The sequence below is a fragment of the Ceratocystis lukuohia genome, assembly GCF_044167205.1.
Source record: "Ceratocystis lukuohia strain C4212 chromosome Unknown Supercontig2_pilon, whole genome shotgun sequence".
NCBI lineage: Eukaryota > Fungi > Ascomycota > Sordariomycetes > Microascales > Ceratocystidaceae > Ceratocystis > Ceratocystis lukuohia.
In genome coordinates this window covers 2,089,946-2,105,960 of record NW_027263521.1, presented here as the reverse complement: position 1 = coordinate 2,105,960, position 16,015 = coordinate 2,089,946, and the positions used below count along the sequence as shown (strand labels likewise).

The 16,015-nt window shown below is 49.1% G+C and overlaps 3 protein-coding genes across 3 annotated transcripts; 1 reads left to right on the top strand and 2 right to left on the bottom strand.

Annotated features, from left to right (window-relative positions):
* Positions 1 to 482: 482 nt before the first annotated feature.
* On the bottom strand, positions 483 to 4,375 carry HOO65_020522 (Serine/threonine-protein kinase ppk4; the record flags this gene model as incomplete). The annotated part of the gene is made up of 2 exons (XM_071006314.1): positions 483 to 1,612; positions 1,690 to 4,375. 2 exons carry the CDS (start codon positions 4,373 to 4,375, stop codon positions 483 to 485), a joined length of 3,816 nt encoding a protein of 1,271 aa, XP_070861160.1.
* A 3,814-nt stretch (positions 4,376 to 8,189) lies between these two features.
* On the top strand, positions 8,190 to 11,334 carry HOO65_020521 (MAP/microtubule affinity-regulating kinase; the record flags this gene model as incomplete). The annotated part of the gene is made up of 3 exons (XM_071006388.1): positions 8,190 to 8,240; positions 8,735 to 8,882; positions 8,963 to 11,334. 3 exons carry the CDS (start codon positions 8,190 to 8,192, stop codon positions 11,332 to 11,334), a joined length of 2,571 nt encoding a protein of 856 aa, XP_070861159.1.
* Positions 11,335 to 11,848: 514 nt separating this feature from the next.
* Positions 11,849 to 14,673, bottom strand: HOO65_020520 (Geranylgeranyl transferase type-1 subunit beta; the record flags this gene model as incomplete). Its single annotated transcript, XM_071006432.1, has 7 exons — positions 11,849 to 12,124; positions 12,206 to 12,525; positions 12,587 to 12,632; positions 12,688 to 13,250; positions 13,678 to 13,963; positions 14,061 to 14,614; positions 14,670 to 14,673. 7 exons carry the CDS (start codon positions 14,671 to 14,673, stop codon positions 11,849 to 11,851), a joined length of 2,049 nt encoding a protein of 682 aa, XP_070861158.1.
* Between the last annotated feature and the right edge of the window lie 1,342 nt (positions 14,674 to 16,015).

Here is a 16,015-nt window from a genome sequence, read left to right as displayed (position 1 = left end):
GCAAAACACTCAAATCTTCTCTATGCAAACCCAAAGTCAGAGATGATCCGGCTGATTACAGTAACTATGTCCCGAGCAACACCAATCATGTGGTTTTTCTTCAGACACGAATATATTTACCCTTAATCAGAGTATTAGCCCATATTATGCTGTCTCACGCTCTATCGCCTATACAAAAAACAACTATAAATACAAGAAATAGATCACGTGCAGACTGCTCAGTGGGTGATTCATCAAGACTCATACATATAGACAAAGACTCATCAATAAGAGATCCCGAACCTAGCCAGAGGAGAACGTTTGGTATCGTAATAGCAAACACCATGTAACCATTCTATATACACACAAACATCACACGAGATATACATGGATGGAAAATTACACGCTTAGTCTACTTATAAGATGATATAAAAGTGTAAAAAAAACAATATAGTACAATATGACACAGCATCTCGCATTCTTACTCATCCCGTAGCATCAAATCAAATAGACCCAGGTTCGTAGTACTCACGGAACCGATCTGTGCTATCCCACCCGAGACAATACACCACATCCCAGCACACAAGCAGCAACATGGGAAATTTGACCGTCCAGAACGATAAATATCCGTCCGGCAAAGACCCAACGGTCCGTTTGAGAGAGTCACTCATATCCTCGTAATGATTCTTCTTGTTACGCAAAGCGCGTAGGAGGTCGAGGAGGCGAGACCCTGTGTACTTGCGCTGCTTTCCCAGAGACTCCGTAAATTCTCGGGGAAGAGCCCGCAGGAAATCACCCTTTGTGATTGCAGGTGCGTGGCGCTCAAGTTCTTGAAGAGCTTCAGAAGGGGGATCACGTTGCTCTTTTTCAAAGTGATCACTCACATCAGCCAAGAAAGCAAGACGCTTTCTAGGAGGCCAGAAAAACGGATGGGCCAAGACCTCATGAGCCGGAGGACGTTGCTTCGGGTTAGCATTCAACATGTCCTTAATCAAATCCTCAGCTTCGTAGCGGAATTCGCCAAGAACCTCCAGGTGGTCAAGATTGTATTTTCCCTTTCGAATATTGACCTCACGCATGTACCGGTCACCACAATCAAAGGGATGGGCACCGTTGGTAAGGACATAGTAGAACACTAAGCCTAAGCTGAAAATGTCAATGGAACGAGTAGCGCGACGGGGAGTGAGACCATCGCCAACCAGTACACTTCCGGAGCCACTGTGAATACTAGACTCCATAATGTCTCGAGCATCATCGTCCAATAGTAGCTCGGGAGCTCTCCATCCTGATGTCCCAGCGGCGCGGCCCGTGGTTGCCCCAAAAGAGGACTGGCCACCTTCCAGTTTCTTACAAAGGCCAAAGTCAGAGACAAGTAGTCGAGGCTTTCCATCATTGCCCATGTTTACGAGAATGTTCTGAGGCTTTAGATCGCGGTGAACAATTCGGAGAGAGTGAAGATGCTTGATACCATTGGTTATTTGGTATAACACGCTGGGAATATCCTGACGACCAGCATCGGCGAGCTGGCGGAACATATGAGGCTTTTCAACGACGTCTGATAAGGAAGCAGCACAGCGTTCGAGAGCGATATAGAGGAAACCATCCCGTACTTGCTGGGAGTGGTACCGGATGACTGCACCCATAATATTAGCAAAATGTACAATGAAAAAAAAAAAAAAAGAGACGCAGACTCAGTTAGTTTTGCCTTACCATTGGGATGATCGTCACTCTCACGCAGAAGACGAGTTTCCTGTGAGGCAATGTCATAGAACTGAATGAGCATACGCTTCACGGCCACATCACGGCCATCAAAGCGGCCAGCAAATACAAGGGTACCGTTGCTTCCAGTACCTAGTTGGTTGTTCATGTCAACCTCCAGCTGGCCCATACGCAGACGAGGGCTGTTCAAGTTCTCGGGATCTTCCATAATAGAATGGACATCAGGCTCAACTTGAGTCTCGCGTTGTTGCGTTATTTTGAGAACTCCCTTGACAGCATCATCGACAGATTTGGTGTTTTGGTCAATTGCCTTAGAAGCTTCATCCTCTTCCCTCGATTGGGACGAGTCTCTCTTCTTCTTCTTATGTTTGACTCCACCACGACGGCCGCGATGGGCTTTTTTCTTTGGAGGCGGTGCATTGGCGGAATCAGCAGAAGGGACAACGTTATCGGAAAGATTAGGGGAGTTGGCGGCGGGCTCAACAGGAGGAGTAGAGACGCCATTTTCCTTGTTCTCATTCTTTTCGGGCATATCAAGAGAAACAGTCTTGTTGACTTTGGGGCCCAGGGTTTCAACTATTTCATCCTCATCCAACACCTGATTGGCCTCCACCTGAGAAATTTCTTTGGAAATTCTGTCAGTCATAGAGCTTTCTATGGCAGATGGAGTACGGTCCTCCTGATTGAGCGACTCCATAGGGTCATCACGCTCTTCCATAGGCGTCAAGAATTTGCGAATACGTTTGCGACTAGAGCCAGCATCTTGAAGCCATCCATGCTTGACACGTTGGCGAATCCAACGGCGAACATCATCTTGATAGTAAAACAAAGCAAAAATGAGCAAGCAAAACAATGCTGGATTAGAGACGAGGTCGATGATACTGAGGGCAACAAGTCGAACTGCTGTCTGGGGTAGACTCTTGACACGTTCAATAAAAGTAGGTGGATCTTTCATGACTATGTCCACGGGCGGGATATAATCAATGTAATCATACTCGTTCTCAACTTTTGACTGTGGTGGGCCTCCAGACTCAATGAGGTGCACATGATGCTTAGACTTGGAACCATTGCTAACCGAGCCCAAGCTGTGGGTCCCAACGAGCGCCTTGCAAAGGGCATCAAACTCGAGGGATTTGGGCATTTCAATCAAGCCATCCATAGCCATAAGAGCTACAGGCGCATTTGTGATCATAGGGTATGATGCACCTGACAAAGCAAACCAGCTTCCTCCCTGGGTTTTGTTAAGGAAAATACTAGTAGAACGGGCAGTCTCCTCACGGAGATTCTTGGCGGGAGGAGCAGGTTGAGGGAAGACAACAAGCTCAGGGTTGGTTTCAGCTTCCACATCACGTGGGCGGCAGAGGTCGAATACCCTAGCCACAGGACAAGGAAGCTTTCGAGCAAAGACGGTGGAGCCTGGCTCAGTGTTGGGTTCATGAAATGTCGCTTCATCAAAGCCATAGTCAAGGCCATAAACCTTGCCATCGTGGCGGGACGTAATGTACCTATTGTCAAACGAAGTTTGTGAAGCATGGTACTGCTGGAGAAGGTCTTGATCAAAGTTGTTTGGCCCCCACTCACGATACTTGAGCATAGCCACGGGCTTTCCGTCTTCACGCTGGATAGCAACAGTGTACTCAGTTCGGCCGAGTCGGATGGTTCCAGTAGAAGCACATTCTTCACGGTCAAAGGGGGCAGTAGGCCGCAGACAACTCTCGGGTTCATTAACATGCGTACCACTCTCGCCAAACCACTTTAGGACACGTCCAGTTGCGGCATCTAGGGTAATGAGGGTAGTACTTTTGCTTCCCACGTAGATGACGGCTTGCTCAGCATCGGCGTAGGGAGCAAGCTCTTCAACCAACTTTCTCATAGTGAGGCCAGTCTGAACGATGGAGGCACCAGACAACGAGTTTTCGCCGGGGACCCAAAGGTATAAACTACCGTCTTGGCTAGGCTCAACAGCCCAAAGATAGTGATCGACGGGGTTGAAGTCATCATCGGTATTGGAACTGTTAGCTCGGTAGTGAATGGTCTCGACCATAGGCAGCTCGACCTCAAGACGCCAGCGTTCACGGCCGGTGGTTCGGTCAGCTGCATACAAGTCTCCATCGACGGTCGCCATTAGAACGAAATCCTCCACTTCCCAATCACCCAGACTCCGCGCAAGATGCTGCGAGGCGACGCCAGACCCCGGAGTGGGGCTGGATCGGAGGCGGGGGGTTGGTGCTCGAACGGCCAAAGCCGGAGCCAAAGTAGCGAGGGCGCTCGCATCGTCAGAAGTTATATAATCAGTAAATTTGGTTTGGTATTCATCGGTAGCCCGCTTCTTAATGTTGAGCGGCGCGTTATCACGCCGATAACGCACATTAGAGTCTGATATTGAGGGATGAGATTGGGAGATGCGGGAGATTACTCGCTCAGCATCTTGGTTGTATTGAGGGACGTAGCCGGCAGCAGCGGCAGCAGAGGCTGGATTGGAAGAGTTTGGATCAACGTTGTGGTTTGCATTAGAGCGGGAATTGGTATGGGAGCTAGGATTGGAATCTTGGTTGGCAATTTGAAAATGTTGCTCGGGATGGTGGGTTTGTTGTGAAGGGGAGGCATCGACGATTGCAGTGTGTGCAACAGGCAGCACGGCAAAGGCGATCAAGTAGCGGCCCAGACGTAGCTGCATGATTGGCGGGAAGATGGCAAAATCCAGTTCATCTATTCATGGAGACTGATGAGTATGGCGGGCTGGCGTAGAGACTCATGAGGCCATCGACGCTTAAAGTTGTCAGTCGATAATTCGATGAGCAGACGAGGATGCGAGAAAGGCTGATTTAGTCCGGATTAATTTTGTGGGATTTGTGGTGTGTGGGCAGGACTTTAGGCTGTCCGCTAGGCTTAGTTGTATGGGGCAGAGCAAAGAGGAGGGAGGGAATAAGGAGCGTGTGAGCGTGAGCCGTGGTACAAAACGGGATGTTCTCTTCAGCAGCAAGAGAAGCAAAAAAAGACGGAGCTACACAAGAAGCCGCAAAAAAATGAAAAAAAAAATGAGGCGAATGTTGATGGAGAAGGATAGAAAGGAACTTGGTAGGGACGGGACGGTAAATACGGTACGGATCAAGTCAAGGCCACAAAGAAAATTTTGATGAAGAGAATTAAAGGAAGCAAGCCCTGAAGCAGACAAGAGAGCTCTTTCTCAGGAGGCTTGGCTAGGTTGAGGTAAGGGTAGGTAAGTAGGGCAGGCACTGGGCTAATGAGAGGCTATTAGTAGAAGCAATTAACTGCCTGGATAACCTGGATAGCAAAGCAAGCAAGGAAAAGGCAGGTTCAAGTTCTCATACAATTTCCTCAATTCGCCCACTCCCCAACCCCAAAAAAATCCGCTGCAGGCATGAGACGTGCGTGACGAAGTGCGTATGAACTTGCTATGCTAGCAGCAGAATCATAATCCCGGTCACAATGAGCCAAATTTGTACCAGGTCACAGATGTTTCGTCTTGAATTGTAGAGATCTTGATCGAAGTAGATAGAATCCCCCAGTTCAGCCAATCAAATAAATCTTTTTTTTATTGTCCTATTTTTCCCTCCCTCCTTCCCTAATTCTTGTCTTCATGACTATGCCAAAGAAGGTGTGTCTACCCCTGTATTTTGCCACTGCATTGGTTCATGCACTAACGTAGTTGCTTTCTTCAGTGACCTCCTGCCCTAAAGAAACACAATTAAGTCGTTGAGCCAAAAGTAGGAGTTGTGTGTCTGTGCCAAACAGCAAACCACGGCAGCTTCCCCTCAAACTTGTGAGGTGGGCTCTAGCCCTAAAGTCCTACCCCATGGTGGAAAAAAAGGAGCATGAAACATTAGCCCCTAGAAGAGAAGAAAAGCAGGCCGGTTAGGATGAAGACTCCAACTTTCCAGTCTCTTGGAGACCAGAGACCGAGAGAACTGGAGGCGAAAGACGTTGTTCGTGGGATGAAGTTCCTACTTCACAAAAATCCTCTCCGGGGGCCCACCTACTATCAACGCAGTATCACATAACAACAACAATCTGCGAGCTTCAAAACAAAGAAAGCCACCAGGTCAAAAGGACGAAACAAGCCCTTGACCGTTTGTGGCTGAGCTAAAAAGGACCCAACAATACATGCTAGTGTTGTCTCTTATGCTGTCGCCTATCTTACTATCGCACTCCACAATATCCTGCGAGTAACCTACATACAAAGCATGCAGTGCTTGGCTATGCGAAAGCTGCCGGCGCACTAATTAGGCAGAGATACATGGCCTATACATGCACATTCGTACGATTACAAATTTACGCATAGATAGTTATGTAACTACAGTATTAATCTTTAGTGTACTTGTCGTTATGTCCGTTACTGGCAAATCACCGAGCCGGCCAGCATCCAGCGACTTCAAGCGCGTTTAGCCCCATACCCCTTCCCCTTGCATGAGAGATGCTATCCTGTGGCACTTAAATACCTGCTTGCTCCTCACTTGTTACCCATGAAACTATCTCGGCTCAAATTAGAATCAGGTTGGAATGAGTCCCGAGTTGAACCGTAGTTTGCTGTGCGGGATAAGATATGTCCACTGCCGCTATATTTTAAAAATAAAAAGCTTCCATCTGAATTCCATCGGGTGCAACAATAAAAAGTGGGCAATCTTGAGGAGCAGCATATGAGGGCAAATATTCATATTCCAACACGGACTAACGGGCCGGTGCTCACACTCCAATTGTCGGTGACGAGGCTCTTGTGTAAGTGAATGTTCTGACGAAGGTCTTGAGTGGGGAGCCCAAGTAGATGGAGACCCACTGTAACTTCCAACTTCCTCCTGAAGCTTGCATAAAAATGCTGCTAGTAACAGGCCAGCACTGATCTGATCACCACTGATCTTCTAGGGTTACGTACAAAGCCGAAGCCCCTCTTTTTCCCTTACAGGACTTGTAGATAGCAAATTAAAAACAGTCAAATGCCACAAACAGCAACATTTAAGGGAGGGGAAGCAGCTGGACCACGTCACCCGCTTAAGCAGAATGACGATGTTCTTGCGCTCTATGGCTTGAGCTTTAAGGTCTGTTGAAATGAAGGTAGCAGAATGGGTGTCTCATGGCCAGAGCTTTCCAGCCCCACGAAGTCAATTCGTCTTAATCTCGCTTTCCACGACCGCCAACAACATATGAACAACATGGGGCGCCGGTATGATTTCATATAGGATTGCCACTGCATCTGAGGCTCCACTCTTGTGCACGCCGATATAGAGGGGACATCTCATTGCAAATGGATATGTGCGGGACAAGTATAGCAAGCCCTACGCTGACTGCATGCATGAGAAGAGTAATACTAGCTTAGCAGTTCGCTTTTCATTCTATATCAAGACAGGCTGGAGCGATTTCGGGTTTACTTGGATGTAGCCGCCTTTTCTACACTGAATGTAAATCTTTCTCCGCAAATCCCAGCATAGCTCTATCTATACCTTGGACTGGGAGTTGCATGCCAACAACTGTACATGAAAATGAGCGCTCACCAGCTAACAGTGTAGATAATATAGCCTACACACTGTTAGCACGACCGTTGAGTGGCGTGCCACGTCCAGACAAAAGCTTTAGCACGTGACACAAGGCGCACACGACACCCTAACACCCACTACAGAGCAAGAAATTTTCTTCTCGATTAGTCTTCATGGCTAGTGCGAAGGATTGTAAAACACTGTATAGACCCTTATTCGCTCGCTTTGTTCGGGTTTCAATGTGTTGGACAAGGGCAAGCAGCAAAGCACTAAAGCGTGTCAAGATCGCGGTCTCCGGCGAAGAACAATGTCGGTTAGATTGGACACAACAAAGGCAAAAGAAGCCTTTTCCAAATTGCGCGCAAAACAACGGCCTTTTTTTGCCTGCTTCTGTGGCGTCAAACCGCAAGATTTTGGGCTGGTATTTTTCCTCATTTTTTCTCATTTATTTCCCTTAATCTTTTTTTACGTTCTTGTAAATTGTCAACCCCTCGTCTTCTTTTTCGCATCTTACAGTGCAGAGCTTGCACAACAAGTCCCATCATCTATCTCTCTTTTCCAGTCTCTCTTTTTGTTCACTCAGGGCCCATAGCTGGCGTTATATTATAAGCAGATCCTGTCCTTTCGACGTCAATTTGCGCACCCACCTCTCGCTCTTTTGTTGTTTCAAAACACCGTCAAAAATAGCAATCTACTAGCAGGGAAGCTCAACACGAAGCGAAGCCAGCCATCAAGGCCAGCCATCCCCCGAAATTCTGCACAGTGGAGGCCGTAATCGAACACGGCCAGAGCCATAGGCTAGGCAGCTCTTCTTTCTCTCAACTGCTTCGTCGAATTGAAGCTCGTGCTATCTCCCTCTGCCCGGTTCTTCGCGATCCCTTTGCGCCCACCACTTCCACCAATACCGCCGAGCACTCCCTTCAAGATCGACATAATCACTGCACCCAGCCTTCCCAGTATACTTTCGCTGGCCAGTCCAGCTGCTGCGCACAAGTCCTCGCCATGCAGTCACTCAAGGCAAAGGCAAATGACCCGAGCGGGCGCAAAGCAAAGGTTTGTTTTCATTTTGTAGCTTGTCCCGCCAACTCTGCATGCTATGCATGTGTGCGCACGTTGGCTCCTCAAGAATTCATGCCAGAACGGTGGTGAATGACTGGCCTACCGATAATGAATATAACCCCCTAGTGCTGACAGCTCGTGATCGTCTCCCCGTGTTTTAGCTTGCACAATCTTACCAACAACTTCTAGAGTGAGTCGAAATCATGTCCTAGCCTCTCAATAGACACACGCCTGCCTCCCCTGTGATCGGAACCTGAAATAGCGACGACGGCCCCGCCGGCTTCTAACATCGTCCATCTATAGTGAATTCTCGACAGCGGAGTTGCGATCGGTCGGAAACTACACCTTAGGGCGCTTAATAGGAAAGGGTTCCTTTGGCAAAGTGTACCTTGCCACTCACAAACTCACCAATGGCTCTAAGGTATGATGAATGAGACGCGCTTCTGTCTTTTTGCTGTCGCATCTAACATGATTCTTGATCTACACAGGTCGTCCTGAAGTCAGCTAATAAAAACGATTCCAATCTCGCCCGCGAAATCCATCACCATCGCCAGTTTATCCACCCTCATATCGCCAGACTCTATGAGATCATTGTAACAGAGACCATGGTGTGGATGGTTCTTGAATACTGCGCAGGTATGCTATCCTCAGTATCACGAGCGTTGGCTGCTGTAGCCTGTGGACTGAGCCAAACTAACGAAATTTCGGCATTGAAGGCGACGAACTGTATAACCACCTCCTAAAACACGGTCCTCTCCCTGTCGAAAAAGTAAAAAAAATATTTGCTCAGCTTGTCGGCGCTGTTTCATATGTGCACCAGCACTCATGTGTCCATCGTGATCTCAAGCTTGAGAATATTCTCTTCGATAAGAACGAAAATGTCAAGCTGGTTGACTTTGGATTTACTCGTGAATACGAAGGAAAGACGAACCACCTTCAGACGTTCTGTGGTACAATATGCTACTCTGCCCCGGAGATGCTCAAGGGCGAGAAGTATGCGGGCGAAAAGGTTGATGTCTGGAGCTTGGGCGTTATTCTCTATGCTCTTCTATGTGGTGAACTCCCCTTTGACGACGACATCGACAACGAAACCCGACGAAAGATTCTATCTGAAGAGCCGAAATACCCCGACCACATACCGTCTGAGTCGATTCCACTCATAAAGTCTTTACTATCTAAACGACCGCTTCTCCGTCCATCTCTCCCCGAAATTTTGAGCCACCCTTTTCTTGCTGAACATGCGCCTGGCCAGCAAGCTATTCTCAATGTACAACAGACGTCACCATTCACGACCCAGGTAGAGAAAGATACGCTTGAAAGATTGCGTTATGCGGGCGTCAACATCGATAATGTGATTGAAAGTGTTTTGGCTGAGCGTTGTGATGCTCTTGGGGGATGGTGGGCCTTGCTGCTTGAGAAAGAGCAACGAAAGCTCATCCGCCGCGAGCGCAAGCGGAAAGAAAAGGAAGCTGAAACTCGGAGCATGAGACGGCTGTCAGCAGCTTCTAGCCGGTTTGAACGTATGACACTACCAAATGTCGATGAAAAGATCAAGTCGCCTGCAGGAAGGCGTCGTCCTTCAGACCACCTGATTGCCACGCCTAGAACGCGAGGGCGTTCCGAACGACGGGGGTCGAACTACTCCAGCTATTTCGACTACCCAACATCTGATCTCCCGCAACTCCAAGAACGTCTGCAGGAAACTAGCCTTCATCCAAATTCGCCCAGACCTCTGGACAGGGACTCTGTCCGCTCATCTAGCACATCGCGCACTAGACGTCCCATCCCACCACCGAAAGAGGGGGATATTCGTAGTGCCCGTTCTCGGGGATCTACATTGCACTTGGTAGCACCTCCAAATGTTGTGCTGCCCGAGTCTGTGCCTGAGGTTGAAAACGAAAACGGGCCCGAACACAAGGTGCGTAAAAAGCACTCCCAGGCCTTTATTACACAGTGGAAGAACTGGACACATTGGATCTTTGAAACAACACGTCGCACGAGGCCTGGTAGAAGAACAAGCAACTCCGTTACGAACCTTAGAGAAAAGGTAAAGGCCGCCCACAAGGAATCCAAGGACCATAGCCCTCGGCCGCAGAGTAGCAAATACCCTCGGGGCAAGTCCCAAGATAGCCGGTCAACAAGCACTTTGCCGCCTGGTTTCACGGCCAACGGGCAAGCCGCCAGCAAGCCAATAGTGCCACTTCCGCCAAACCCAAATACTTATCAACAACCGCCGCCGCTATCTCCTGTCGTTGCCACACCGAATAATCGGATAACACCACACTATAAACGCCAATCCTTATCTCCATCGCCGTTGACGCCTCGCTCCACCATGCGCAGATCATCCGTCGGACTCCGGGGCCGCAAATCTACATCTTCCTCTGTATCTTCAATTCGCTCTATTCATCATCACCACCACACCCACTCAAAAGCATCCTCCACTAGTTCCAACGGCTCTATCTCCACTACACTCTCTAAAGCCACACTTGGACGGGGGACTTCGCCCCACCACTCTGTTAAAATGCTCCCAGCCGCTCCAGCAACACAGGCCATCCCATCCAGCATCCGCCTCGTACGTGGCTCTGGCCCGCCCCCGCTGGCCATGTATAACGAGGGGATGCCTACACGCGATATGCAAGTGCCTGGCTCTCCGAACCCATTTGGCAGTGGTGGTGGGGGTGTCATGTTTGCTAAACGCAAACGTAATGTGTTCAAGGGCCCGATGCTTAGTATTGCTACGGCGGGCGCCCCCGGAGCGCGTGCCAATACTGGATCGAAGCTGCATGGGCATTCTCACTCTCGCAGTGCCAGCGCGTCGGGCCTGGGCCGGCGTTCGGGCGAGATTACGATCGCCGAGGAAGATGAGCTCGAAGAAGAAGATATTGAGGACGTCGAAGAGTTCTCACCCGTCGTTTCACGTCCGGGGGAGATTGTTGAGGAGCACATATTTGAGGACATTGAGGCTGAAGAGAGTTTGTCAATGGATAAATCCGCACTCTCTATAGTTAGCGACGGGCCGACTCTGTCGAGTTCTGGTGCTCCTACCTTGCCTCCCCTCGACATGATGCCAAAACTCACCGAGGGTTGAGCCGGCATTGGCGCACAGCTAACCTTTTTCCTTTCATACCGTTATCGTTGCCCGTCCCCCCCCCCGCTCCCTTATTTCTCTATGTTTTTATGTTCCCTCCCGTCCTGCATCACCTGCAGCCTCTTCCCTTTGTTTGCTCTCTTTCGCTTTGTCAACTCCCCTACACAATTTCCTACGTTGCTCTTCCCCCCCCCTTCTCTCCATTCCTGATTCTTACTACTCTCGGCTCGTTAGGTTTTTCCCTACCAAGTTCTGTGTAATTTTCTAGTTGTCTTGTCCTGTCCTCTTTTCTTGTTTTCTTGCCGAATTTGCTTCGTTTGTGGATATACCCTACTATATTAGACCATCTCTCCGTGTCTTGGATTTGCTTCGCATATAAGCATGTTGCTTCTACGCAGTCCTTTGTTAGTTTGCTTTTGCACCGGATCTGGCGCCACAGGACAACTTTCCAGTTACTAGATAGAATAGAATATACCACTATAGTGTTCACCTAGGATAGCTGTCATATATTTCCCTAACATTTATGCTTTGCTTGGGTTCTTGTGTTGAACAACCCGTTTCGTGCTTGTATCATCTTCCTCACTGTCGCTCTCGAGCAGCACAGCGCTGGGTCGAATGCGGGTAGAGTTGGGTCACCCATGGTTGCTAGTGCTGCTAAGCCAAGATAGCTGTGGTATATATCTGGAAAGCCACCAGGGGCTTTGCAGAAGCCTCCGACAAAATGCTGCGTCTTGTCAACGAGGAAGCGGCGGGCAGGTATGGCATCAATGATGTTGCTGTGGCCCAGTATCTGAAAAGAAAGGAAACTAGTTAGCTATGCGGAACTATGGAGATGAAAAAAAGAGAAAAGACAAGGGGGCACACAACGTACGGCAAGAGTCGCACCAGCCCACCAACAATAGCATGTGTCAGACGGTTTATTTTGCCGCCCGTTGAATCCAACGTGACCATAGATAGCTGTTTCAGTGTCTGTGGGTACGGCTGTCGTGGGCGGTGGGATTTCAACAAGGTCACCATCTTCATCTTCCTCGTCTAGATATCTCTGCTGACGATAGACTAGGAACTCTATGAGCTTGCTGATGTTGCGTACGCCGCTCGCAATGGTGTCCGGCGGAGACCCGTTTGAAGGCTGGGTATCCTCTCCAGCTCCTAGCAGCGCTAGGGCAGCAATCGCACAATATGCGTACCCGGCTGTGAATAGGTTAGTGGTGGTGTTTGAAATAAGTAGCTTTTAGTTCTCATGCGCTCTTACCATGCGATTCATTGTAGTCGCTTTCCGAAATACCTCCATCATATGTCTAGGAAATGTCAGTCTTTAGGTATCCCGTGTGCGCATCAAATGCTAGTACTAACCTGAGCCCTTCGAATATGTGCTACAAGAGCCTCGACATTGATATCCTCTACCCAGAACTCTGAGCCTCGCTCATGTTGACCCCGCAACATCCACCGAACACTCGCTGCTAGATAGCAATAGCGCATATCCCGACCGCCGAAGATTTGGCCTTCTGAGTTGACAACCTCGCCAAAACTGCCATCCTCACGCTGCAGTCGCCTCAGCCAGGCCAGTGTCGCCACGCGGTTAACATCGCGGAAGGCATACTGTGCGGTATCCTCCTCGGCTACGAGGGCTAAAATAGTGAGTGCAAAGAAAGTGGCTGCTAGATTGGCACAGTTGCTATCAGGCGGGCCTTTCTGAGGCTCTCCGGTGGCAGTTTGGTTGATAGAAAATGGCAACAGCTGGTTTGGCGAGCCAGCAAAGCCTCCTGTAGGGTGTTGAAGAGCGAGAGCCCATGCGTAGTGGCGTACACGGTCCTCGGATGTGAGAAAGACTGATGAGGATGGGTATGTCTCCGATGGTTGGGCGAGGAGATCAAGTGCCGAGAGAATGAAGCAACCAAATGTAGCGCGTGTGCTGTCTGAAGCCGTGTAGCGTGAAGGTAGAAACGACTTGTAGCAGCGGTTCCAGTAGGCTAGGTGCTTGTCTCGTTCGATTGTGGGTTCCATTGGGGGTAGTTAAAGAAGCAACGTAGATTTAGAGTAGTTAGAAACAGTATGAGATATGCCTTGTCAGAACAGATTCTTCTAGCTTAGCTTCATGTCATCTTGCAGTTATGTAGAATATATTGTGTTTATAAAGACGACTATGTAGTGTTGACAGTTGCTCATGCTTGATGTTGGAAGCTCCTCCTAGGTCTCCACTTAATACGTAACCCTTAATATGGGGTTAAGTTGTAGGCATGTACTCAAGTCTCTATTGCCAACATAGTTTATAGCTAACAAAGATTTCTAGAAAATCCTATGACCGCATATACTCGCAAACAGACTTTCCCCAGCGAATCGCACCTTTATATTTCCACATTCCTGGTGCATTTCCTACTTTCAGGCCCTCTATTGACTCTGCCAATTTGGGACCTAAACCCTCCGCCTTGATGTCTCGAAGTGGGTACAGGTATGTTTTGAAGGAGAACATGACAGTACCGGTTCTGGGCAACCGAGAGAGTGTCTGGCGCTCAATGCGGGCAAAAGATGTCTCGCAGTTAATCTCCTGATCTTGTTCTTCTACGCTTATGTCACCTTTAATGTGGTTGAGCGAGACATCAAAGAGGTTGGAGTGAGTGGTGACAGACCACTAGAGGAGGAGGGGGATTATCGCATTAGCATGCTGGCGTTTTAGAGGGGGGCGGGCGGCCTGTACTGGCCTAGACTGTGGGTTTCCATGAACTTACGTTGGTCCTCTTGACATTCTTGCCAGTCTCAAGACGCGAGAAGAAACGCTCCATACTTGCGCCAATCTTGTCGTATGACGGCACCGGTGCATGGATATCTCTCAGGCTTAATCCTAGCTTCTCGGACGGGTCAAAGCCACTCGGGCAGCAGCACACAAAGGCTACGAGGCGATGCGGGCCATTCTCGGGGTCTTGCTTTAGCAGGAAGAGGTCCTCCTGCACAATCTCGCCCAGGGCCCGGAGAATAGCCCGTGGGTCAAACAGGATGGCCCCTTTTTCGTGCGTGAGGTTGATGTGCGAGAAGATGGGATAGGATTGGCCAGTGGCAGCATTCTTAAAGCGACCGTCAACAACAGAAAAGATTGTTGGGTAACGTGTGGGCAGGTAGGTCTCGGTCAGATACGAGTAGATCTCATGGATCGAGTCGACGCCTTCGGGCATATAGCCATGACTCTTTTCAGGGAACTCCTCGATAATGGCCTTGCGAATGGCAATTCTCTCAGCGTACTCTCTGTCCATGCAGATGAGATTTGAAGGAGAGTCCCGCTCAATAGCTATTATCTTGTTAGAACGGCCACAGTGTAGGATCCATAGCAGGGTAGGTCTCACCCATGGTGATGTTGTAAATGGGCTTCCAGGGGCGGAACTTTTCCGGGTCTGTTGTTTCTAGGCTGACATTTTCGGACGACTCAATAACCGGCAGGACATGCTGTGGTTGTTTTTCAGGCAGAATCTATTGGGCGGAGCGAACGTCTCCTAGTTAGCTATTCGAAGACTTCTAGTACGGCTAGGCACGCGTGTATTACCGATGGCCTTTGGCAACGGCTTTTGGATCGCAGTTTAGCGATGATCAAAGCAACGGCTGTTATCAGCAGCCCAAGTGCATATAGTGCCTTATTGTCAACAATGTCCATTGCAAGCGCTTCCATGCTGTACTGGACAAAATAATGGGTGGTGGTGATAGACTAATGTTTTGAGCGGCGCTCAAAGGAGGGGAAGCTGTCTCTTTATATACTACAGGCCCAGTTTCGTATCTTTCTATTTTAACCTGGCGGTCCTATCATCCCCTCTTACAGAATCCGAGGAAATCCTGCAGATCTCGAGCCACAAGATAAACATCGCCCCCCTCCTGCCCCCCCCCCCCCCCTCTCAGAGACACGCAATTTCATCGGTTGCTCTCTATGGTGTGTGTTCTAGTACTTACAGTGCAGCACTAAACACCAGTGCCAGAGCTGGTAACAATGGCAGCTAGCTTTCCGCGGAAAACTGGCATTGGAGTTGCAGTCAACGAAGTTGCGTCGTGGGAAAAATGGTGTAATAGTAATACACCAAGCTCATACCAACACGCAATGTCCAATAGACGATGTGGAAGCTGGCCAGGATCAAAAGCGGTCTTTGACCTGGCTTGCCGCTAGCCTGAAGGCCGGCTATGCATGTTGAGGATTCTAGAACGCCCAAAAATGGCCATGGTTGGCTATTCTGACAGCCTAGACCATATCCTAGCGGAATTGGCGTGTTTATATAGTGCTTGATAGGATAGAGATAAAGGATTACCATTTGGTTTCACGCCCGTGTTAGTAGCTAACTATGTGCCCTTGATTGAGATAACAAGACGGCTTTGGATAGGTCTGAATGGTTTCTAGGCTTTTCATGGACAGATAGTGCTAGACGGCCCCTCGGTTTGCTTGATAGCTACATACAGCTCCGCATCAGGTGCGGATGCCCCATGATCAAGGATTTGCATGGGGGAGGGAGCAATGCATTGCTGCCCGGCCCTGTGCAGCTAGAATTTTTGGAGCTGAAGCGGAGAACTGGCGGAACACGATGGAGATGCTTGCTATTTTTTATCGTCACTGCTGCTGGAAGCAATCTAAACAACCTGCCCTTATGTCAAAGAGCGATAGCGATGCAGGACCAGTAACCCTAACACAGTTAGTAGCCCCGCAGTTATGGCA